At 36.7% G+C, this 17495-nt stretch overlaps 1 protein-coding gene across 2 annotated transcripts in view; it reads right to left on the bottom strand.

Moving 5' to 3' along the window:
• The window catches only part of CAPN7 (calpain 7), a 40790-nt gene extending 24406 nt beyond the window's left edge, over positions 1 to 16384 (bottom strand). The window contains exons 1-6 of one of the 2 annotated variants that reach the window (XM_040636825.1): positions 16019 to 16384; positions 13231 to 13339; positions 8586 to 8743; positions 7653 to 7720; positions 5504 to 5704; positions 3273 to 3359 (exon numbers count right to left, since the gene is read on the bottom strand). In XM_040636825.1, coding sequence (XP_040492759.1) covers positions 3273 to 3359; positions 5504 to 5704; positions 7653 to 7720; positions 8586 to 8743; positions 13231 to 13339; positions 16019 to 16120 — 725 coding nt within the window. In that variant the 5' untranslated portion in view covers positions 16121 to 16384. The remainder of the gene's footprint in view (positions 1 to 3272; positions 3360 to 5503; positions 5705 to 7652; positions 7721 to 8585; positions 8744 to 13230; positions 13340 to 16018) is intronic. The other variant, XM_008708824.2, reaches the window with a different exon arrangement.
• Between the last annotated feature and the right edge of the window lie 1111 nt (positions 16385 to 17495).

Raw genomic sequence — 17495 nt, 5'->3', positions numbered from 1 at the left:
ACAGGAAAGCAACTTAAATTCACTTCTATTTAAGAATAAAATTTAAAAGTTTAAGTTAACATCATTATATTCAAGAAATTCAGTTTCAATAAAATGGAACCATTAACAATAATACAAGCTGACTGAATTCAAAAGGACCTAGGAAGCTACAGATCCTTATGACGACTCTTGATAAACTCTTCTCTGCAAGGCTAACAATGAGAGCAGCTAATTATTAATAACCATGTACCAGACATCATGCTAGAGTATTTTATATGCACTATTCATTTAATCCATAGAACAATTCCATTAAAGCAAATATTTTTGGAAAAGGTTTAAAAGTGATCTAATAACTTGCCAAGGTCACACAGCTGAAAGTGGCAGCACTGGCATTTGAATCCAGGTCTCCAGTGCCAGATCCACCATTCTTATCCACTACCCTCCGACTGCGTGTTGGGAATATGCTGTGTCGTGTTTCTCTAAGACTGATGTATAGCACAAAATAAAAAACATCTTTCCTCAAACCTCTTCTAGAAGAAGGGTAACAGTCTTTGGGTTTCATAAGATTTCTAGGATTATACAAAGTTTATGATATGCAAACTGAAGCAAATATAACATGTTTTTCTCAAAAAAATACTGACATTAGGAGAAAGGTGGTTTTGTGGTCAGGTGTGATCTACAAACTCCTACATTGTTTTCTTCATTAAAGGACATGTGTAAATGTTTAATAAACCAAGGTTTATGTAAACTTCTTAGACTATTGTATATAACACTTCTCAAACTTTTTGATGACCATCTCAAGAACCACTAGTGTTCTGGTGACATTTTGGTACCTGTGTAGGAACAGTAGCTGATTGTACATACAAAGTGAGCTGAACGAATTCAGAAGAATTTAAAGACAGCCATCACAAAATTTAAGGGAAAATATAAAGTTAATTCAAATCTATAATTTAATTACTTTGTATTATTAACCTGCCGTATGAGAATACACAGTAAATCCAAGATTCCTTAATCTCTGTTCTCTCAAAAGTCACCATTATCAAATTCAGTGTTTTCTTATAACTTTAAAGATATTAAAAATATTTTATAAATATTATATTCAAATATGCTTACTTTAGGATTTAAAAATACATGACCTGAATAGAAAAAAAAAAGTTTAAAAATCAATCTTTCTAACCAAAGATTCATAAATTGTGGAACCTTTTTTCATTAGTCTGTTACCTTTGAATTTTGAAATATTTACTGTTACTTTTTCTTCTGACTATTCTACTGTAAAATAATCTAAAAAACAAGAATGGGAAAATCTTGCTAGAATAATATAGTATTTATTCTTGATTTTTCTCCAAATTTAATTAATTCAGCAAGTATTTACTGAGTACCTACTAGATGCCACACATTGCACTAGACACTGGAGTGTAATTAAGACAGACATGTTCTCTGTCCTTAGGAAACTTAAAATCCAGTGTGGAGGACTGACACTAAGTAATCTTATACAAAATATATAAAATTCCAACTGTGACAAGTGCTATGCCTAAATTAAGGGAGTTTGCATAGTATCATATTTTACTGTTTCAGTTATATTTTCCCATGTTATTTAATTTCTCAAAAACTTGATTGTTCATGGTTGTATGGTATTATTCTTATAGATGTTCTTCTGTTGTATGAGCACTAAAAACATGATCTATCTTAACTTATTACGCAGATTGACACTACAAGTTTATATCCCTACTTGGATATAACCATTTAAGAACGTACTAGAATAACTGATTCACACTTTCACAATTACAATATTGATGAATATCTTTTACATAAATCTTTGACTATATCTATGAACACTTTTTCAAATTGGTTTCCTGAAGTGAAATTAATGGTCAAAGGGATAAACTTTTGTTTGCTTGTTTATTTTACACATTTTGAAGTATCTGAAATGTACAACCAAATTTTGTAATATAATTTAGAATTAATAATTATTTTTCAAAGTTAACCCTTATTATATAACAATATAATAAGCACTATTAAGTGCTTTATATTTTATTAACTAATTTAATGATCACAGTAACACTATGAGGTAGATTCTATTCTTATTTTAAAATCTGAGACAGATTTAACAACTTGCCCAGCATCATACAGCATACAAAACTGGACAGTTTGGCTCTAGAATCTATGTCCTTAGCATCGATCAATGCTACAGAGCTTCTCAGATATAAAAATTTCTTGGACTCCAATCAGTGACTAGCATCACATGGTTGCCTGGGTGAAAAAAACTAGGTTGATAACTCACTGGCTAGATGTCCAACTTTTGCCCACCTAAGAACAACAAAACATTAGAGAATGAGAAAGCAGCTCTTTTGTTCTTTATAGAACCTTTTACATATTTGGTATGTAATAAACATTCAACTCTGATTTTTTTCTAATAAATAGAACACGCTCATTGCAAAAATTTTGAAAAAATTTAAAAAGTTAAATCACCCAGTTTTGCTATCTAAAGATAACCACTGTAAATATCTGACGTGTACCTTTACATCATTTTTTCTATCCATAAATACATGAAATGAAAAAAATATATAAATACAACATCCAAATTTTCCATTTTTAAATTTACTATATTGTAAGCATTTTCCCTATATCTTTCAAAGATGTATATTTTATTGGTAGCATAAACATTTACTATAATAACATAGATGTGCCATTATTTATTCATTCTTCTATTGTTGGATATTTAGTTTGTTTCAGTAATTTTTTTGCTGTAACAGATGCTTTGATGAATGCTTTTATTATACACATCTTTAGTCAAACTTTTATTGCCTTAGAATTAGTAGAAGCTGGGAGTCATGAACCAAGCAACATTTTTAAGGCTCTTAACACAAGCTGCCACCATCCGAGAAGGTTGTGCTAACCAACATTCTCATAATTAACCTTTTCTTGGATTTTTTTTTAGTAAACAACGACACTGTCATCATTCTATTCCACTTTTCCATTCGTTTCTTTCTTTACTGACTTTGCTGTTGTGATTCACACACCAATTGGACAAATATTTACTTTGTGCCAGGTACCGTGCTCGTGTAATGGCAGGCAAAAGGAGAGCCATATGTGCCCATTACCAGGCAAATGACCACACAGATACTCTTGCTATGTTGCCTTGCATTTTTCCCACAGCTGTACCTCTCTTACAGACTTTTTTATTACAAATTGTAATTTCAAGGCTATGAGTTAAATTGGACTTCAGAGTATGGAAAAACTACTCAAAAATTAAAATCATCTTGGAAATAAAAAGTACAATAATGCTTACTTACCAGAAAGGCATTGGATAGGCAAAACGCTCCCTCAGATCAATACTCATGAAAGGAACATATTCTATACCATTTATTTTTGATGTTGTCCTATAAAACACAAGGAAAAAAAATCTAAAGTAAATGTTCGAGTTTACCTTAACTACCAGTCTTATTTAAAATTTATATGACAAAGTATGGCACTGTAATAAAATGAAAATGACAGTCTCATTTGTTGATATCTTTATTTGAATTAAATTTTCAGAAAATAGTTGAATACCAAAAAAATGAATGATTCAATTCAATCCTGTAAGAGTAAGACTTACATCCTTCACAACTAAACCATGGTCTCAAGAAAAGCTTGTACTAAAGGTACTGAAGGTATCCCTCACACCAAGACACAAAATGAATCCTATCCTAAGCCCAAAAGGAGAAAGAAATTGGTTATTTTGGAATTTAAAAAACATGACATTTATGGGGCGCCTGGGTGGCACAGCGGTTAAGCGTCTGCCTTCGGCTCAGGGCGTGATCCCGGCGTTGTGGGATCGAGCCCCACATCAGGCTCTTCCACTATGAGCCTGCTTCTTCCTCTCCCACTCCCCCTGCTTGTGTTCCCTCTCTCGCTGGCTGTCTCTATCTCTGTCAAATAAATAAAATCTTTAAAAAAAAAAAACAAAAACATGACATTTACAATTCTGGAATAGATGTCCTTCCTATATCCTGGTTACGAGAATGAGGAATGGATAGTGCAAGAAGGAAGCTCTGGCCACGTGACAAATTAAAAGAAATGCGGTTTGTCGTAGCTTTGCACATTTTGTGTGTATGTTCATTTGTATATATCAACTATTTCCTTCTTCTGTTTCTTTCCCTCATTTTATTTAAAAGTAGTTGCAGGGTAGCTTCACAACTTAGCCTTTAGGTAACAATGTTCAGTGAGACTGTGACTGACTTTGAAGACTAATTAGTACAGTAAGCAATGGATACAATGACTGTGTGTATCCTCATTTTGAGAGGATGAAAACTTTTCACCAGTATGAAGGATAACTGAATTCTGTTAGGTAGAAATATTAGTGCTTCGTTGTAGCATGAAATTCAAATGTGTGTAGAAAGGAGCACATGGATGCTAAGTAGCCTCAGTGTTGCACTGTTACTGTCTCTCAACTCCAAAACCATCCTTCTTTGTCTTTTTGTGTGTTGTAGCGGTTCATATGCAATTTTTCTTCCTTTTTTTTTAAAAAGATTTTATTTATTTGGCAGAGAGAGACAGTGAGAGAGGGAACACAAGCAAGGGGAGTGTGAGAGGGAGAAGCAGGCCCCCAGCGGAGCAGGGAGCCCGATGCAGGGCTCTATCCCAGGACCCTGGGATCATGACCTGAGCCGGAGGCAGATGCTTAACAGCTGAGCCACCCAGGCGCCCCCATATGCAATTTTTCCAAGCAAAATGAGACACATTAGAAGAATTAAAATCGCCAGTAGGAAAAAAAAGATAACTGCCTTCAGGTGGCTGCTACAAACGAAGGCACCTTTTCAGCGCAATTTTAGGAAATTAAAAGTGAGCAACTACATGACTTGCACAGCTCTAAGCAGCTTGGATCTCCTCCAACTGAAGAGAAGTCACACTGGCGCAGAGATCTAGCCCATCTACACTGGCTCAGACTGCAATCACGAGGATTTCCTCATCTTTGTTGTTTTGCATTTTTAAAATCCCCTGAGGCTGCATCCAGACCCTGAGTTGGCAAATGTTTTCTGTAAATGACCAGACTGTACATCATTCTGGCTTTGTAATGAGGTCTCTGTCACATATTCTTCTGTTTTTTGTTTGTTTTCTTTTTTATAACTCTTTAAAGAAATGTAAAAACTATTCATAACTTCAGGCTTCCCTTTGCTGAGCCAGGCCTACACTATTTCAAGGTAACAGTTTTTCTCCCTAGGAGGGCTCCGGTTACCAGCTGCAGAGATTATGAGTGGTCTGCCATAGCTCTAATTCTGCTGTTTGACCTTTAGTGCTCGATTTTAAAGTATGCTAGGATTTTCAGAAAAACATATGTCTAGTAGAAATGCTAATACTAAAATATAACAAATTTTAACTACTTCAAGTTGAGGCTATATGACAATATAATTTATAATTTCATAATGAGAGCACGACACACTATAACAAAGATGTGATTACAACTCACCAAACCTAATGAAAATAAAATTACCTGTGTTGATTATGTTAACAAAATTATTCATTACAACGAATCAAACTGACTTACCTGAGAACTTCTATTTCTTCTGCTGTATATCTCTGTCCTTGTGCATCACATGACTGTGGACTTATAAAGGGTTGAGGTCTTTCAAGGAAAGGACTAGTCCCTAGTGGAAAATGTGTTCTCGTTGGAGGTGGCTTTGGTTTGATATTTGTTGACTTGATTTTGCATAATGGTTTTGTTAAAGGCTCACTCAATGCTTCTGCTCTGTAATAGAAAGAGGTACAGAAAAACTGTTCTAGTTTTTCTACTCACATTTAAGCTTTCCAGAAAATAAAATGTACTTCAAGAACCAGTCAAGCACTCCTAATGTAAAATTAGTATATACGATTCATACATACCAGTCAGCAGTACACTTCTGAAGCTACTTCAAAAAGTAAGTATTTCACAACTGATATACATTAATTGATAATACTGCTAACATTAATTGAGCACTTACTGCATGTCAGATACTATGAAAGGTAAGGGGGATATGAGAGAGTATTAAATGCAATCTCTGCTTTTAAAGTGTTCACAGTTTTGTGGGGGAAAGAAAGACAACTGTATCCAAAGTGACAGATACTAAGAAGTATTACATGTGAGTGAACACACAGCAGAAGATATTAACTGAATGACCAAGAAAAGAGAGTAAGTCAGGGGAGATTATTCTGAATTGATGTTTGAGCTGCAGAGAAGTCCACCTGGGAAGTGAGGGAGCATTCTAAGTAGAAAATAGCATGGTGCAGAAGTATGAAACAGCATAGCAAGTTAAGATAACTTCAAAAAAAAAAAAAAAAGGATGAAGGCCCTGTGAAAAGTACAAACAAGAGGCAGAAGGAAAGGGACTAGGAGCAAGAGTTGATCACGGAATGTCTCACATGATATTCAAGGGAACTTTGGCTCTGTTTTGTCAAAGGTTCAGCGAGCTAAAAAACAGAAGTTCTTAATTTGAGGTCCACATATGAGCTCCAGGAATCTTGTGAACACTCTGAAATTACATAAAATGGACATGAAAAAAATTTTATGTACATTTTTCCTAGAAAGAGGATCGATAATTTTGAACAGACCCTCAAAGGAGCCAATGACTGACCCACCCCTCTGAGCTTAGGGTGCACTCAGAGGATACTGGATGGGTTATCCACATAGGTAATAAACATCACCTCCGATTCTGACTAGTGAAAAAAGTGAAAATGGAGAAGATAACTATGTGTCAAGTGCCCATATCCTCATGAATCTGGAGAGATAAATTAAATGTTAGATGATGACAATGAAAAGGAAGGATGGCTGTTTTACTTCAATCAAAAAAAAGAAGGGCTGGGGGTGGTATAGCTACCTAGTCAGACCCTCAAAAGGAGGTAATTTTATTAATTCATGCTATAACTACAAATGCATTTTCCATCCTTTTCCTTCATCTATTACACTCTTTAAGAGGAATAATTCTCTTGTGCAAATCTGTTCATTCTCAATAACCTACTGAGCACATACGGTATGTCTCTGCTAGGTGGTTACAGCATTGAACAAAACAGACAAAATTCTCTGCATTCACAGAGTTTACATGGAGGGTTGGGGGGTTCAAAGGGACATAGGCAATATAACAAACATGATAAACTAGTAACTTTCATATACCTTAGGAAATGGTTAAGAGCTTTGGGAAAGAATATTAGAATAGAGTAAGCAGGCGGAAAGTACTGGAGGAGATTCCATTTTAAATAAAATGGTCAGGGCAGGCTTTATTGAAAAATTGACATTTGAGCGAAGAGTTGAAGGAGCTACACACGCTGTATAATTTGGGGTATGTGAATGGTTGTAGGCCAGCTCATTCTCAATTTCTCTACCTTTAATAGTAGCTCTGGAAGGCTCTCTGGAAGTTTTCCCCAGAAATCTGGTATTACACAACAGAAGGAAGTCTTCCATTTCAAACATCATAATCATTGTTTTACACATAGCAAAAACTAAATAAAACAGGTCTTGGCTGATCTGTTATTTCTTGAGTTTAAAGTAGGGAACTAGAGAGGAATAAATTCAGCTGGAGGAAGAAGGTAGACTTGCTCTAGATCTCAGCTTAAAGATGGAGGCTTGTTACTATGAACTCTAACATATTTAGAGAAATCTGTCAAATTTAAGTAACATAGTACACTGCTATCCATGGATAAGAACTTGAGTGACCAAAACTCACCTATCTAGTGCCTGTCGAGCCAACTGTTTCAGTTTATTTTGCAGAGTTTTATCAGCAGTTTCATAAGACTTAAGAAAAAGAGAGACAGACATTCTGAAGCATAATTTTTTTCTTCGCTTGATCCATATTTCTAAGCAAAAAACTTATAATGCAATATAGTTCTTCAAATAATGAAAGAATAAACAAAGATGACAATTTGTTCTCATCCTTAAATATTTAAAATAGTATTGAAAACTAGTCACTGAGGTAAACCTGAAGAGCACTTCATGTGGTAAATGAACCACAACTGTAAGAACATGCTGCCATGGAAAGCTGAGCAGCACAAAACTGAGGAGACCAGCACTTACCTCCAGAAATCAGGCACGATGGTTTCTCTGAACAAAAAGGCAATCCTCTGGCAATACTGAGAACACCGTTCTCAATCATTTCACCTCACGGTCCTGTCAAATGCACTGCTCTTATGCACTAGATGCCCCTTAAACCTAGCTCTTCCAACCAGGGTCCTCAGGAAGAGTAAAAGCCACTCAGCATATAGATTTTACACTACAAATTAATAAAGCTCTCCCAAACCACTACCTTGTTTTTAAATGTAAGAATTTTTTTTTAAAAAGGGGGAGGTTTATTCTAAATTCATAGATTTGTGATGAATTCTTCCTGTAGTAAGTTAATTTTAGGTATATGGGCTGAAACAGGTTAAAAAAATACTATCTATAATTTAAAAAACTACTGCCTGATGCCTCAATTTTCTGTCAATTTTTTAACAAGAGGTTAAAATCCATCATTAATTTTCTATTCATCTTTGAATAAAGTAACTTAATTATATTTATAATGATATAGTAATTATTTTTCTTTAAGGAACTGTTAAGTAAAATTCACTAGTAAGAGAAATTTCTTAGCATAATTCCACCAAATATAACTAGTAGCTATACATACGGTTTTCAGACAGAGATCTACGGCTTCAGTATACAATTCTATAGCATCTTCAACATTCCCTTTTTCATCTTCATCAAAAGCTTGAGTAACAAGGAAATGAGCACGTTCTAAGTCCAACTGATGTTTTGATTTCAAGGGATCAGCACTCTTTGACTGAACTAGGATAGGAAGAAAGCCATATAGATGAAATATTACCTATATATGTATTTAGATATCCAGGAAACAACACACCATTTTAATACATTTAAGACACTCTTTATAAAAACTTTACAGGGGCGCCTGGGTGGCGCAGTCATTAAGCGTCTGCCTTTGGCTCAGGGCATGATCCTGGCATTCTGGGATCGAGCCCCACATCAGGCTTCTCCACTAGGAGCCTGCTTCTTCCTCTCCCACTCCCCCTGCTTGTGTTCCCTCTCTCGCTGGCTGTCTCTCTCTGTCAAATAAATAAATAAAATCTTAAAAAAAAAAAAAAAAACACAAAACTACAATTTTTCAATTTAAAAACTTAGCAAGGTCAAAAAATAATCCGTAAAAAATGACTCTTTCAATATGAATTTTAAGGCCTAAAAAAAAGTCCCCACTTACTATTCAAAAAAAATTTCCCCCTGAATTTCTCTTACCAGCATTTTCTTCCTTTAAAAAATATAACACCAGTCCTCCTCCTTACATACCTCTGGCCCCACTCCCAAAAACAAAACAAAAAAACTTAAAAAATGCAAGCCTAAAGAAACTTCATTATGTTTTAAGGTGATTAAAAAAATTTTTTTCAGTACAGACAATTGTGTGATACAATACCTGATGATAAAGTTCCTGCTGTTTCCTATTCATCTGAGTCCAGATTAAATAACCATGTATTTTTACTGTTCTTTGAAATAAGTATTTAATATAAAAGTATATATCAACAAGAGACCTGTATCAAAAATATACAAAGATCTCTTACAACTAAATAAAAAGACAACTCCAATTTTGAAAATGAGTGTGGTGAGTAATCATGTTAATTTGTGTCAACTTTACTGGGTCCCCAGATACTTGGCTAGACATGATTTCTAAGCATGTCTAAGAGAGTGATTCTGAATGAAATTAACCTTTGAATTGGTAGTAAAAGCAGACTGTCCTCCCTGATGTGGGTGGGCATCACCTAATCCACTGAGGGACTGAATAAAACAAAAAGGCAGAGGAAGGGAGAATTTGCCCTCTCTGCCAGACTGCCTTTTTTTTGGGGGGGGGGGGTCTTTTCCTGCCCTTGGGACTGGGTCTTACACCATCAACTCCCCTGCTTCTCAGGCCTTTGGACTTGGACTAAATAAACTATACCACTGGCTTTCTTGGGTCGTTCCTGCTTGCAGACTGCAAAGTGTGGGACTTCTCAGCCTCCATAATGAGGGTCCATTATGAGCCAATTCCTTATACAAAATCTCTTTATATGTATCCTACTGGTTCTTTTCTCTGGAGAACCCTGACTTACATAATGGGCAAAGGGTCTATATAACCATTTTTCCAAAGAAGATATTCAAATGGCCACCTGGCCCATGAGAAGATGCTCAACAACATTAGCCAGCAGGGAAATGCATATCAAAACCCAAGATGCCACCTTTACACCCACTTGGGTGCCTAAAATTACAAAAGACAGAAAATAACAAATGTTGATAAGGATGTAAAGGAAATGAAACCCTCATATACTGCTGATGGAAATGTAAAATGGTATTGCCACTTTGGAAAACAGTTCGGCAGTTCCTTAAAAAATCAGACATAAAGCTACCATATGACCCAGCAATTTCACTCCTGGGCATGCATCAAAGAGAACTAAAAACACATATACAAACATTCAAAACAGTATTATTCAGAACAGCCAAAAGGTGGAAACAAGACAATGTCCATCAACGGATGAATGGATAAACAACATATGGTATATTGGTACAATGGCATTATTATTCAGCCATAAAAAAGAATGAAGTATTGATACATACTACAACATGGATAAATCTTGAAAATATTATGCTAAATGAAAAAAGCCAAACACCAAAGGCCAAGTATTAGATGTTCTATTTACGTGAAATGTCCAGAATAGACAACTCCAGGGAGATAGAAAATAGGTTAGTGGTTGTTAGAGGATAGGGAGTGGGAGGAATGGGGAATGAATGCTAAGAGATTTCTTTCGGGGCAACAAAAATGTTCTAAAATTAGATAGTGGTGATGGCAGCACAACTCTGGAAATATACTAAAAACCACTGAATTGTATACCTCCAAAAGGTGAATTTTATGGTACATGAATTATATCTCAATAAAGCTGTTATTTAAAAAAAAAAAAAAGCTTTACATTTTGTCTCTTCAAGGTATGGTGGTGATCTTTTAGAATTTTAACTCTCAGTTAACACTCTGAAGTATGTGCTAATCCCATATACAAAACAAAGACATGAAAGCTCAAAAACATTATAATATCTAGCCTAGGGTTTCTCAGCATCATACTACTGACATGTTCAGCTGGATAATTCTTTGCTGTAGACTGACCTGTGCACTGAAGGATTTTTAGCAAGATCCCTGACCTCTACTGAACTGGATGCCATAGTATACTCCCGACTTCTCCCTAATCCAAAAACCAAAAATCTTCTGAGGTACAAAACTGTTCCCAGTTGAGAATGACTGATCTAGCCTGAAGTTTTGTGGCTACAAGCTACAATTTAGATCTTTTAATTCTAAGTGTTGAGCTCTTTATACTACACTGGTGAATTTCAAACCGTGTTACCCTTCCCCACCCAGAAATCAACTTAACACTCAAGAGTTTCCTATCAGCAAAGTTTGTTTGAAACATTGTCTGAAATGCTAATTAAAGAAACCATTTATTTCTCCACAGATTACACTCCACAGGTTGAACATAACGGGTCAAAAAGCTGGCAATACAATTAAGGTATCCTATGCTTTAAAAATCTTTTTTGAACTTTATTTCTGTTTCATTGACAAGTCTTTATTCCTTAAGAGATTAGAGCTGTGACATTCTGTGCCTAAATATCACCTTTATAAATATCTTATTTATAAATCTATTTGGCTGGGGAAATGGAGTTACTTTGAATTACGTGGTATTTTTGATACCTGAATCAATATAACTTTCTATCAGTTAAGGCCCTGCTACATAGGCAGTTCACTTTTCAATATGTCCAATTTCTGGGCATTGTCTTAAACTCAACTACCTCATCCTTAAGGGTATTGTTCTAACAAGAAATCCAATGATGGAATCTACTTTTTCCTAATGATGTGCTTATAACTGCTCTTATCTACTTAGAATGAGTGGTGGAAAGTAGCACAAAGTCCATCAGGCAATGCTGAATAAAGTCCTCTAAGCTGCTTGTGGTTTTACTATACAGCTGCAGAAAAAAAGGGTTAAAAAAAAAACTCTCAGTGAGAAAAATGCATTTCTAAAACAAAATGTCAGTAGGTGACCATTTTCTTTTCTACCCATGTCAATAGCAGATTTTGACAGCAGCCACATACCTCTAACAAAACTGTGATCACTAAGCCTGTGTACTTGTTTCATGGCATTTGCCATGCTGTTTACAAAAATAAATACAAGTTGTTCCAGGTCTCTACTTACATGTTGCTTTCCAAGATATGGTTTAAAAAGAGTTTAGCTAAGGTCTTGAGGTTGAGGATACAGATATAGAAGAGACCATGAACATACTTGCTCAAGTCATTGACACTAAAGGGAAGTAAAGATGGCACTTGAACAATGTGGGGGTTTAGGGGCACTGACAGAAATCTGCATATAACTTTTGACTCCCCCAAAACTTAATAGCCTACTGTTGACTGGAAGCCTTACCAATGACGTAAGTTGATTAACAAATATTTTGCATGTGTGTTATATACTACATTCTTGTGATAAAGTAGGCTAAACAAAAGAAAATATTAAGAAAATCATAAAGAAGAAAAAGTCCATTAACAGTACTGTAAAAAATCTGCACGCAGGGGCACCTGGGTGGCCCAGTTGGTTAAGCGTCTGCCTTTGGCTCACATCATGATTCCGGGGTCCTGGGATGGAGCCTGACGAAGATGGGCTCCCTGCTCAACAGGGAGTCTCCTTGTCCTAGTCCTTCTCCCTCTGCCTCTCCGCCCCCTTGTGTTCTCTCCCTCTCTCTCAAATAAATAATAAATAAAATCTTTTTTAAAAAATCTGCATATAAGTGGGCCTGCACAGCTCAAATCCCTGTTGTTCAAGGGTCAACTGTAGTCATTTAATCTTAGTATCAGGAGACAGCATGTGACAGATATTTAAAAAATAGACTTTAACAGGGTCCTAACCTAGACTCTGACAATGATACAGTTTGAATGTATATAATTCACTCTCACTGTACCCCTGAGAAATTAGGAGATTGGACTATACTATTCGTAAGGTTCCTATTCACAAATCTATCACTTATTTCCATACTATGACTTTAAAAGACATGATTACCAAAAAAGGAATGAGCAGCAAGAGTGAAGATCAAGATCCAAAGATGAAAAAGGAAAAGGAAAGAGAAACACAAGGGACTAATATAACACTGTATGTCAACTATATTTCAATAATACAAATTAAAAAAAAAAGAGAAACATAGGGGGAAAGAATGTGATGAGAGAAAAGAAAAAAAAACGGTAAGCTTAGTAGTACTTTACTAACCTGCTGAATGCAAAGCCTGAACTCTTTCCAGATACTCATTTATTTTTTCTTGAATATGTTCTAGGCTTGATCCTGCCATCTCAGCATAAATTAAGGCTTGTGCAGCTTCCTTAAAAAAAAAAGAAGAAAAATCAAAGGAATCTAATAGATGAATTACGATTTGAATTTTCTCTACCACTAACTCACTATTGCTGTCTATGAATGACAAAATAAGAATGTCTTTAGGACAGTACCAAGTGGGTTATATAACCCTCCAATACCTTTTCTTCAGTTCTCAATACTCTCAATTTTCTCATACTGTTGAAAACTTACAAACTCAAATACAAGAGATTATAAACATTTTCTTAGAATAGCTTTAGCTTCCATGTTTTTTGCTTTCCTTTTTCTTTATGCAATAGGTCAGACTTAAAATCACATGAAATATGATTGAAAATATGAATTGAGCCTGAAAAGCATAACAGGCATAAATAACAATACTCATTACTATTGATTAATAATAATCAATAATCAATTGGTTAATGATAAATAAAATTAAATGTCAAAGGAAGAATATAACAAATAATAAAGGTTAGGGTGCCTGGCTGGCTCTGAACGCGACTCTTGATCTCAAGTCTGAGCTCCATGCTGAGTGCAGAGATTACTTAAAAATAAAATTAAAAAAAAATCATAAAGGTTAAATATCTCACAGTGGAAAGAAAATATCTTTCTACATAGAAAATATTGCCAAAGTGTGACACATTTTAAAGCAGATGTCAGTTGTATGAAATCAACTTATTTTAATTAAGAAAACCTGGATTCATCATCCAGTTTTTCTAATACTCCCACAGCCAGTTATGCTGTGCTAGTGAGGAAGAGCCTCACTCTCCCCATCACCATTCCAGGATAACACAGCGAGAAGGACCACAGAGAAATTTCTCCAAAGTAACAACACCTTTTCAGCAATAACCTAAGCATGTGCACTTCAGAGAGGCTGATGCCTGTGTGGATCCAAAGAAGCCAGCCATCTATTGAACATCTTTTTTGAATCCAGTTGTTGGAGCAGGAGTTGTTTCACTGAACTTAACAAAATCAGTAAAAAGAGTCTGGTTTTGATCCAAATGAAAATTCACTGAAAGGCTGTGTAGGAAAGATGATATTCTCAGATGCTGCAACTCAGACTCTATTTCACGGAAGGAAAATATAACTTTACATGTAAACATTAAATATTTTCTTATGTACTATTATTATCTAAATACTGATAGTATATATATATTTCACACCTCCAACTACCTTGCATGTAAATACTGACATTCAAATAATTATCTTGCTTAAAAGAAATAGAGCCAACTAAAAAATTGCTGATATCAATTTTATTTTACTCATTTAATTTATATTTGAAAATGACAATTAAGAAATCCCTCATAGAACAGTAATGAAGACAGAAAATGCTAAAGATCTGGTAAAGTTTATATACACAGTTCCTAGAAGCACAACCACTTTTCTCAAGGATAAAAATTCTTCTAATGGCATGCATGCAATCTCACAGCAAACAAGAGGCCCTGCGTAACATTTTCTTTTGCTTTACACGAAGCTATTTTATGTGGCACTACTTTAACCTATGAATATTTGTCAGTTATTTCACAAAACTCAAACACACAGAATTTTACTTTTAAAGAAATACTGCCTTAACGAAAATTTCCTCAAAAAGTGCAAAAGAAATGATTCTGAAACACACCAAAAGTCTCTAAATATAGATTATAAAATAAAGGCAATAAAATAATCTGAGGAAAAACAAATCATATATTACTGATAGCATATACGTTTATGTAAAAATTACTATTCCACTACTATCAAAGCTTGACATTCTTTAAAAAAAAGGAGGGGGGACAATATGAGGATACAGCTACCTCCACAAGGAAGCGGAGGACATAGTCACAGCTGGAGGGATGTATTTGCAAATCCGCAGGACTGGAGAGCACAGTGGACCGTGGATGATCATATTCTTTAATAATTCTGCCCCCAGTAACTTAGCCAAAAAAAAAAAAAAAGAAAAAAAAGAAAAAGCCAAGAAATGTGTAAAGCATAAGTTATAAAGATATTAACCGCACCATTACTTACGATGCTGAAAAATCAGAATGAACCTAAATGCCCATTAGTTTGTAAATAAATTATGGTACATTCACATAATGGAATACTACGCATCTGTCGTTAATAAAATTATATTAAACAAGCAACTGTAATGAGTTTTTAAAAGCTCAAATACAAAGAACAGGTTAAAAATAGTTTACACGGTACAATCCAAGTTTGTCTTACGTATAGAGAAGTTGAATCACTATGTCGTTCCCTCGAAACTACACTCAAATTTTTTCAAAGCTGCGTATGTAAATACGCGTAGAAAAGCAAGTACAGATATATTAAATGCCAAGATAAGAGACGTGTTATTCTCTTATAAAACCTTATTTTCTTCAACGAACGTGCATTATTTTAGTGTGTATCAGAGACCACTTCCCACTAGCCATAAATCAGAGCCAAGTGACAGCGAGAATTAGCTACTTAACTACCCATACCTAACTACTGCTGCCATAAGTAGCTCAGCGGTGGACATTTGCCATTCAAGACTGTAACCGGAGAAGTGGTGGCTCCCAAGCCGCGACCAAATCTCCCCACCTTGGCAGAAGCCAGGTCGCCTCTCCCCTGAAAAGGACAGCAGCAGAACAGGAAGAGGGAAAAGCAAAGCCCAGAAGGCATGGCCGCCGCCGCACCTGGACCCGCCCCCGGCCTCTCCTGGTGCAGCAGTCCTCGGCCCTACCTTGTAGTAAAACACCGCCTCGGAGTAGCGACCTTCCTGGTCGCGCTGCACCGCCAGCCGGGCGAACTGCACGGCGTCCCGCTCCAGCGCCGTGGCGTCCATGACGCCGAGGCCCCGCACGAGCCCAGGGAAGGAGGGAAGCCCTGACGCACGAAGGCTCTTTGCGGACCACCGCACCGCCGGGAGGCGGACCCGAGAACGCCGCGAAAACAGCAGCAAAGTTTATTTTCGGTGGCTGAGGGAAGACACCGGGCCTTCCCGGCCAGGGTCCGGGGCAACGCCGCGCCTCCTCAGCGCCGCTGGGGCTCCCGGCCTGTGGGGCCACCCCACATCCCGGCAACCGCATTCCCCCGCCCCGCCCACCGGCTCCACTGCGCAGTCGCAACCTCATCCTCGGAAGTTTCTCCGGAGATCGGGCGGCTAAGGCCGGGTTCGTGGGAGTACGTGTGTGATGGGCGGGGCCTGGCCAGCTGGGCGCCGGCGCGCACGTGATCGCCATGGCTCCCGGGATTGGGTAGGCGAAAGCAGAGTCAAGTCCGGGCCGCTGACTTCTCCCGGGTTTGCGCGAATGTGGCAATGCCAACCGGGGGCTGTTGCTCACAACGCTTGGTGGAGGCGGCGCATGCGCCTTATGGAGCCGTTTTCTCTGCTGTGTGTAAAGGGGAGGTATAAAGGGCCAGGGAGTAAAAGTTTCCATCTGGGCTGACTTTTTAAAAGCTAGGAACGTAAAATAAGGACATAGGATTCTTTTAAGATACCCTTTAATAACATTTATTTTCCACAAAGTCGATCGTATATACCCCGCCCCGCAGTGTATATTGCTTTAATTGTCAACAAACAAGGTAATACATCTTCACTTGTACTTATCCTTTGGTCAACTTAATGCTATTGTAATTAACCACTTAATTAGGTGATTATTTGATTAATATCTTTTACCCTTAAAACTCTGAATTCAGGAATAATAAAAATGAATTAGTAATAGGCACCACAATATGGCTGAAAGTCAAAATTGAATCATGATTATTCAAAGCAGAGAGAGTACATACTGCATAATTCTGTTTATAAGAAACACAAAGACAAATCTAATTTATAGTGTTAGAAATCAGATCAAAGGTTGGGAAGGGATACAGGGAAACTTTTGGGATAATAGAAATGTTTTATGTCTTGGTGATGATGCCAAAATATATACATTTGTGGAAATCCATTAAACTCTACGTTTTATCTTTTTAATTTTTATTTTTATGAAATTTTAAAAGATTTTTTTTTTATTTGAGAGAGAGAACCGTGAAGGGGAGGAAGGGGGGTAGAGAGAGGGGAGTGGGAAGAATCTCAAGCGGACTCCCTGCTGAGCTGGGAGCCAGAGCTTCTTTTCACGCACCCCCCATCCCCCCACCCTCCTCACCCTTGCCCAGATCTTGACCCCAGCAGAAAGCAAGAGTCAGTGGTCCAACTGACCAGCCTCCCAGGTGCCCCTAAA

Source organism: Ursus maritimus, unplaced genomic scaffold (assembly GCF_017311325.1).
Source record: "Ursus maritimus isolate PB19 unplaced genomic scaffold, ASM1731132v1 scaffold_20, whole genome shotgun sequence".
Taxonomy (NCBI): domain Eukaryota; kingdom Metazoa; phylum Chordata; class Mammalia; order Carnivora; family Ursidae; genus Ursus; species Ursus maritimus.
Note: the sequence above shows the minus strand (reverse complement) of the source record. Positions and strands in the feature narration are given on the sequence as shown.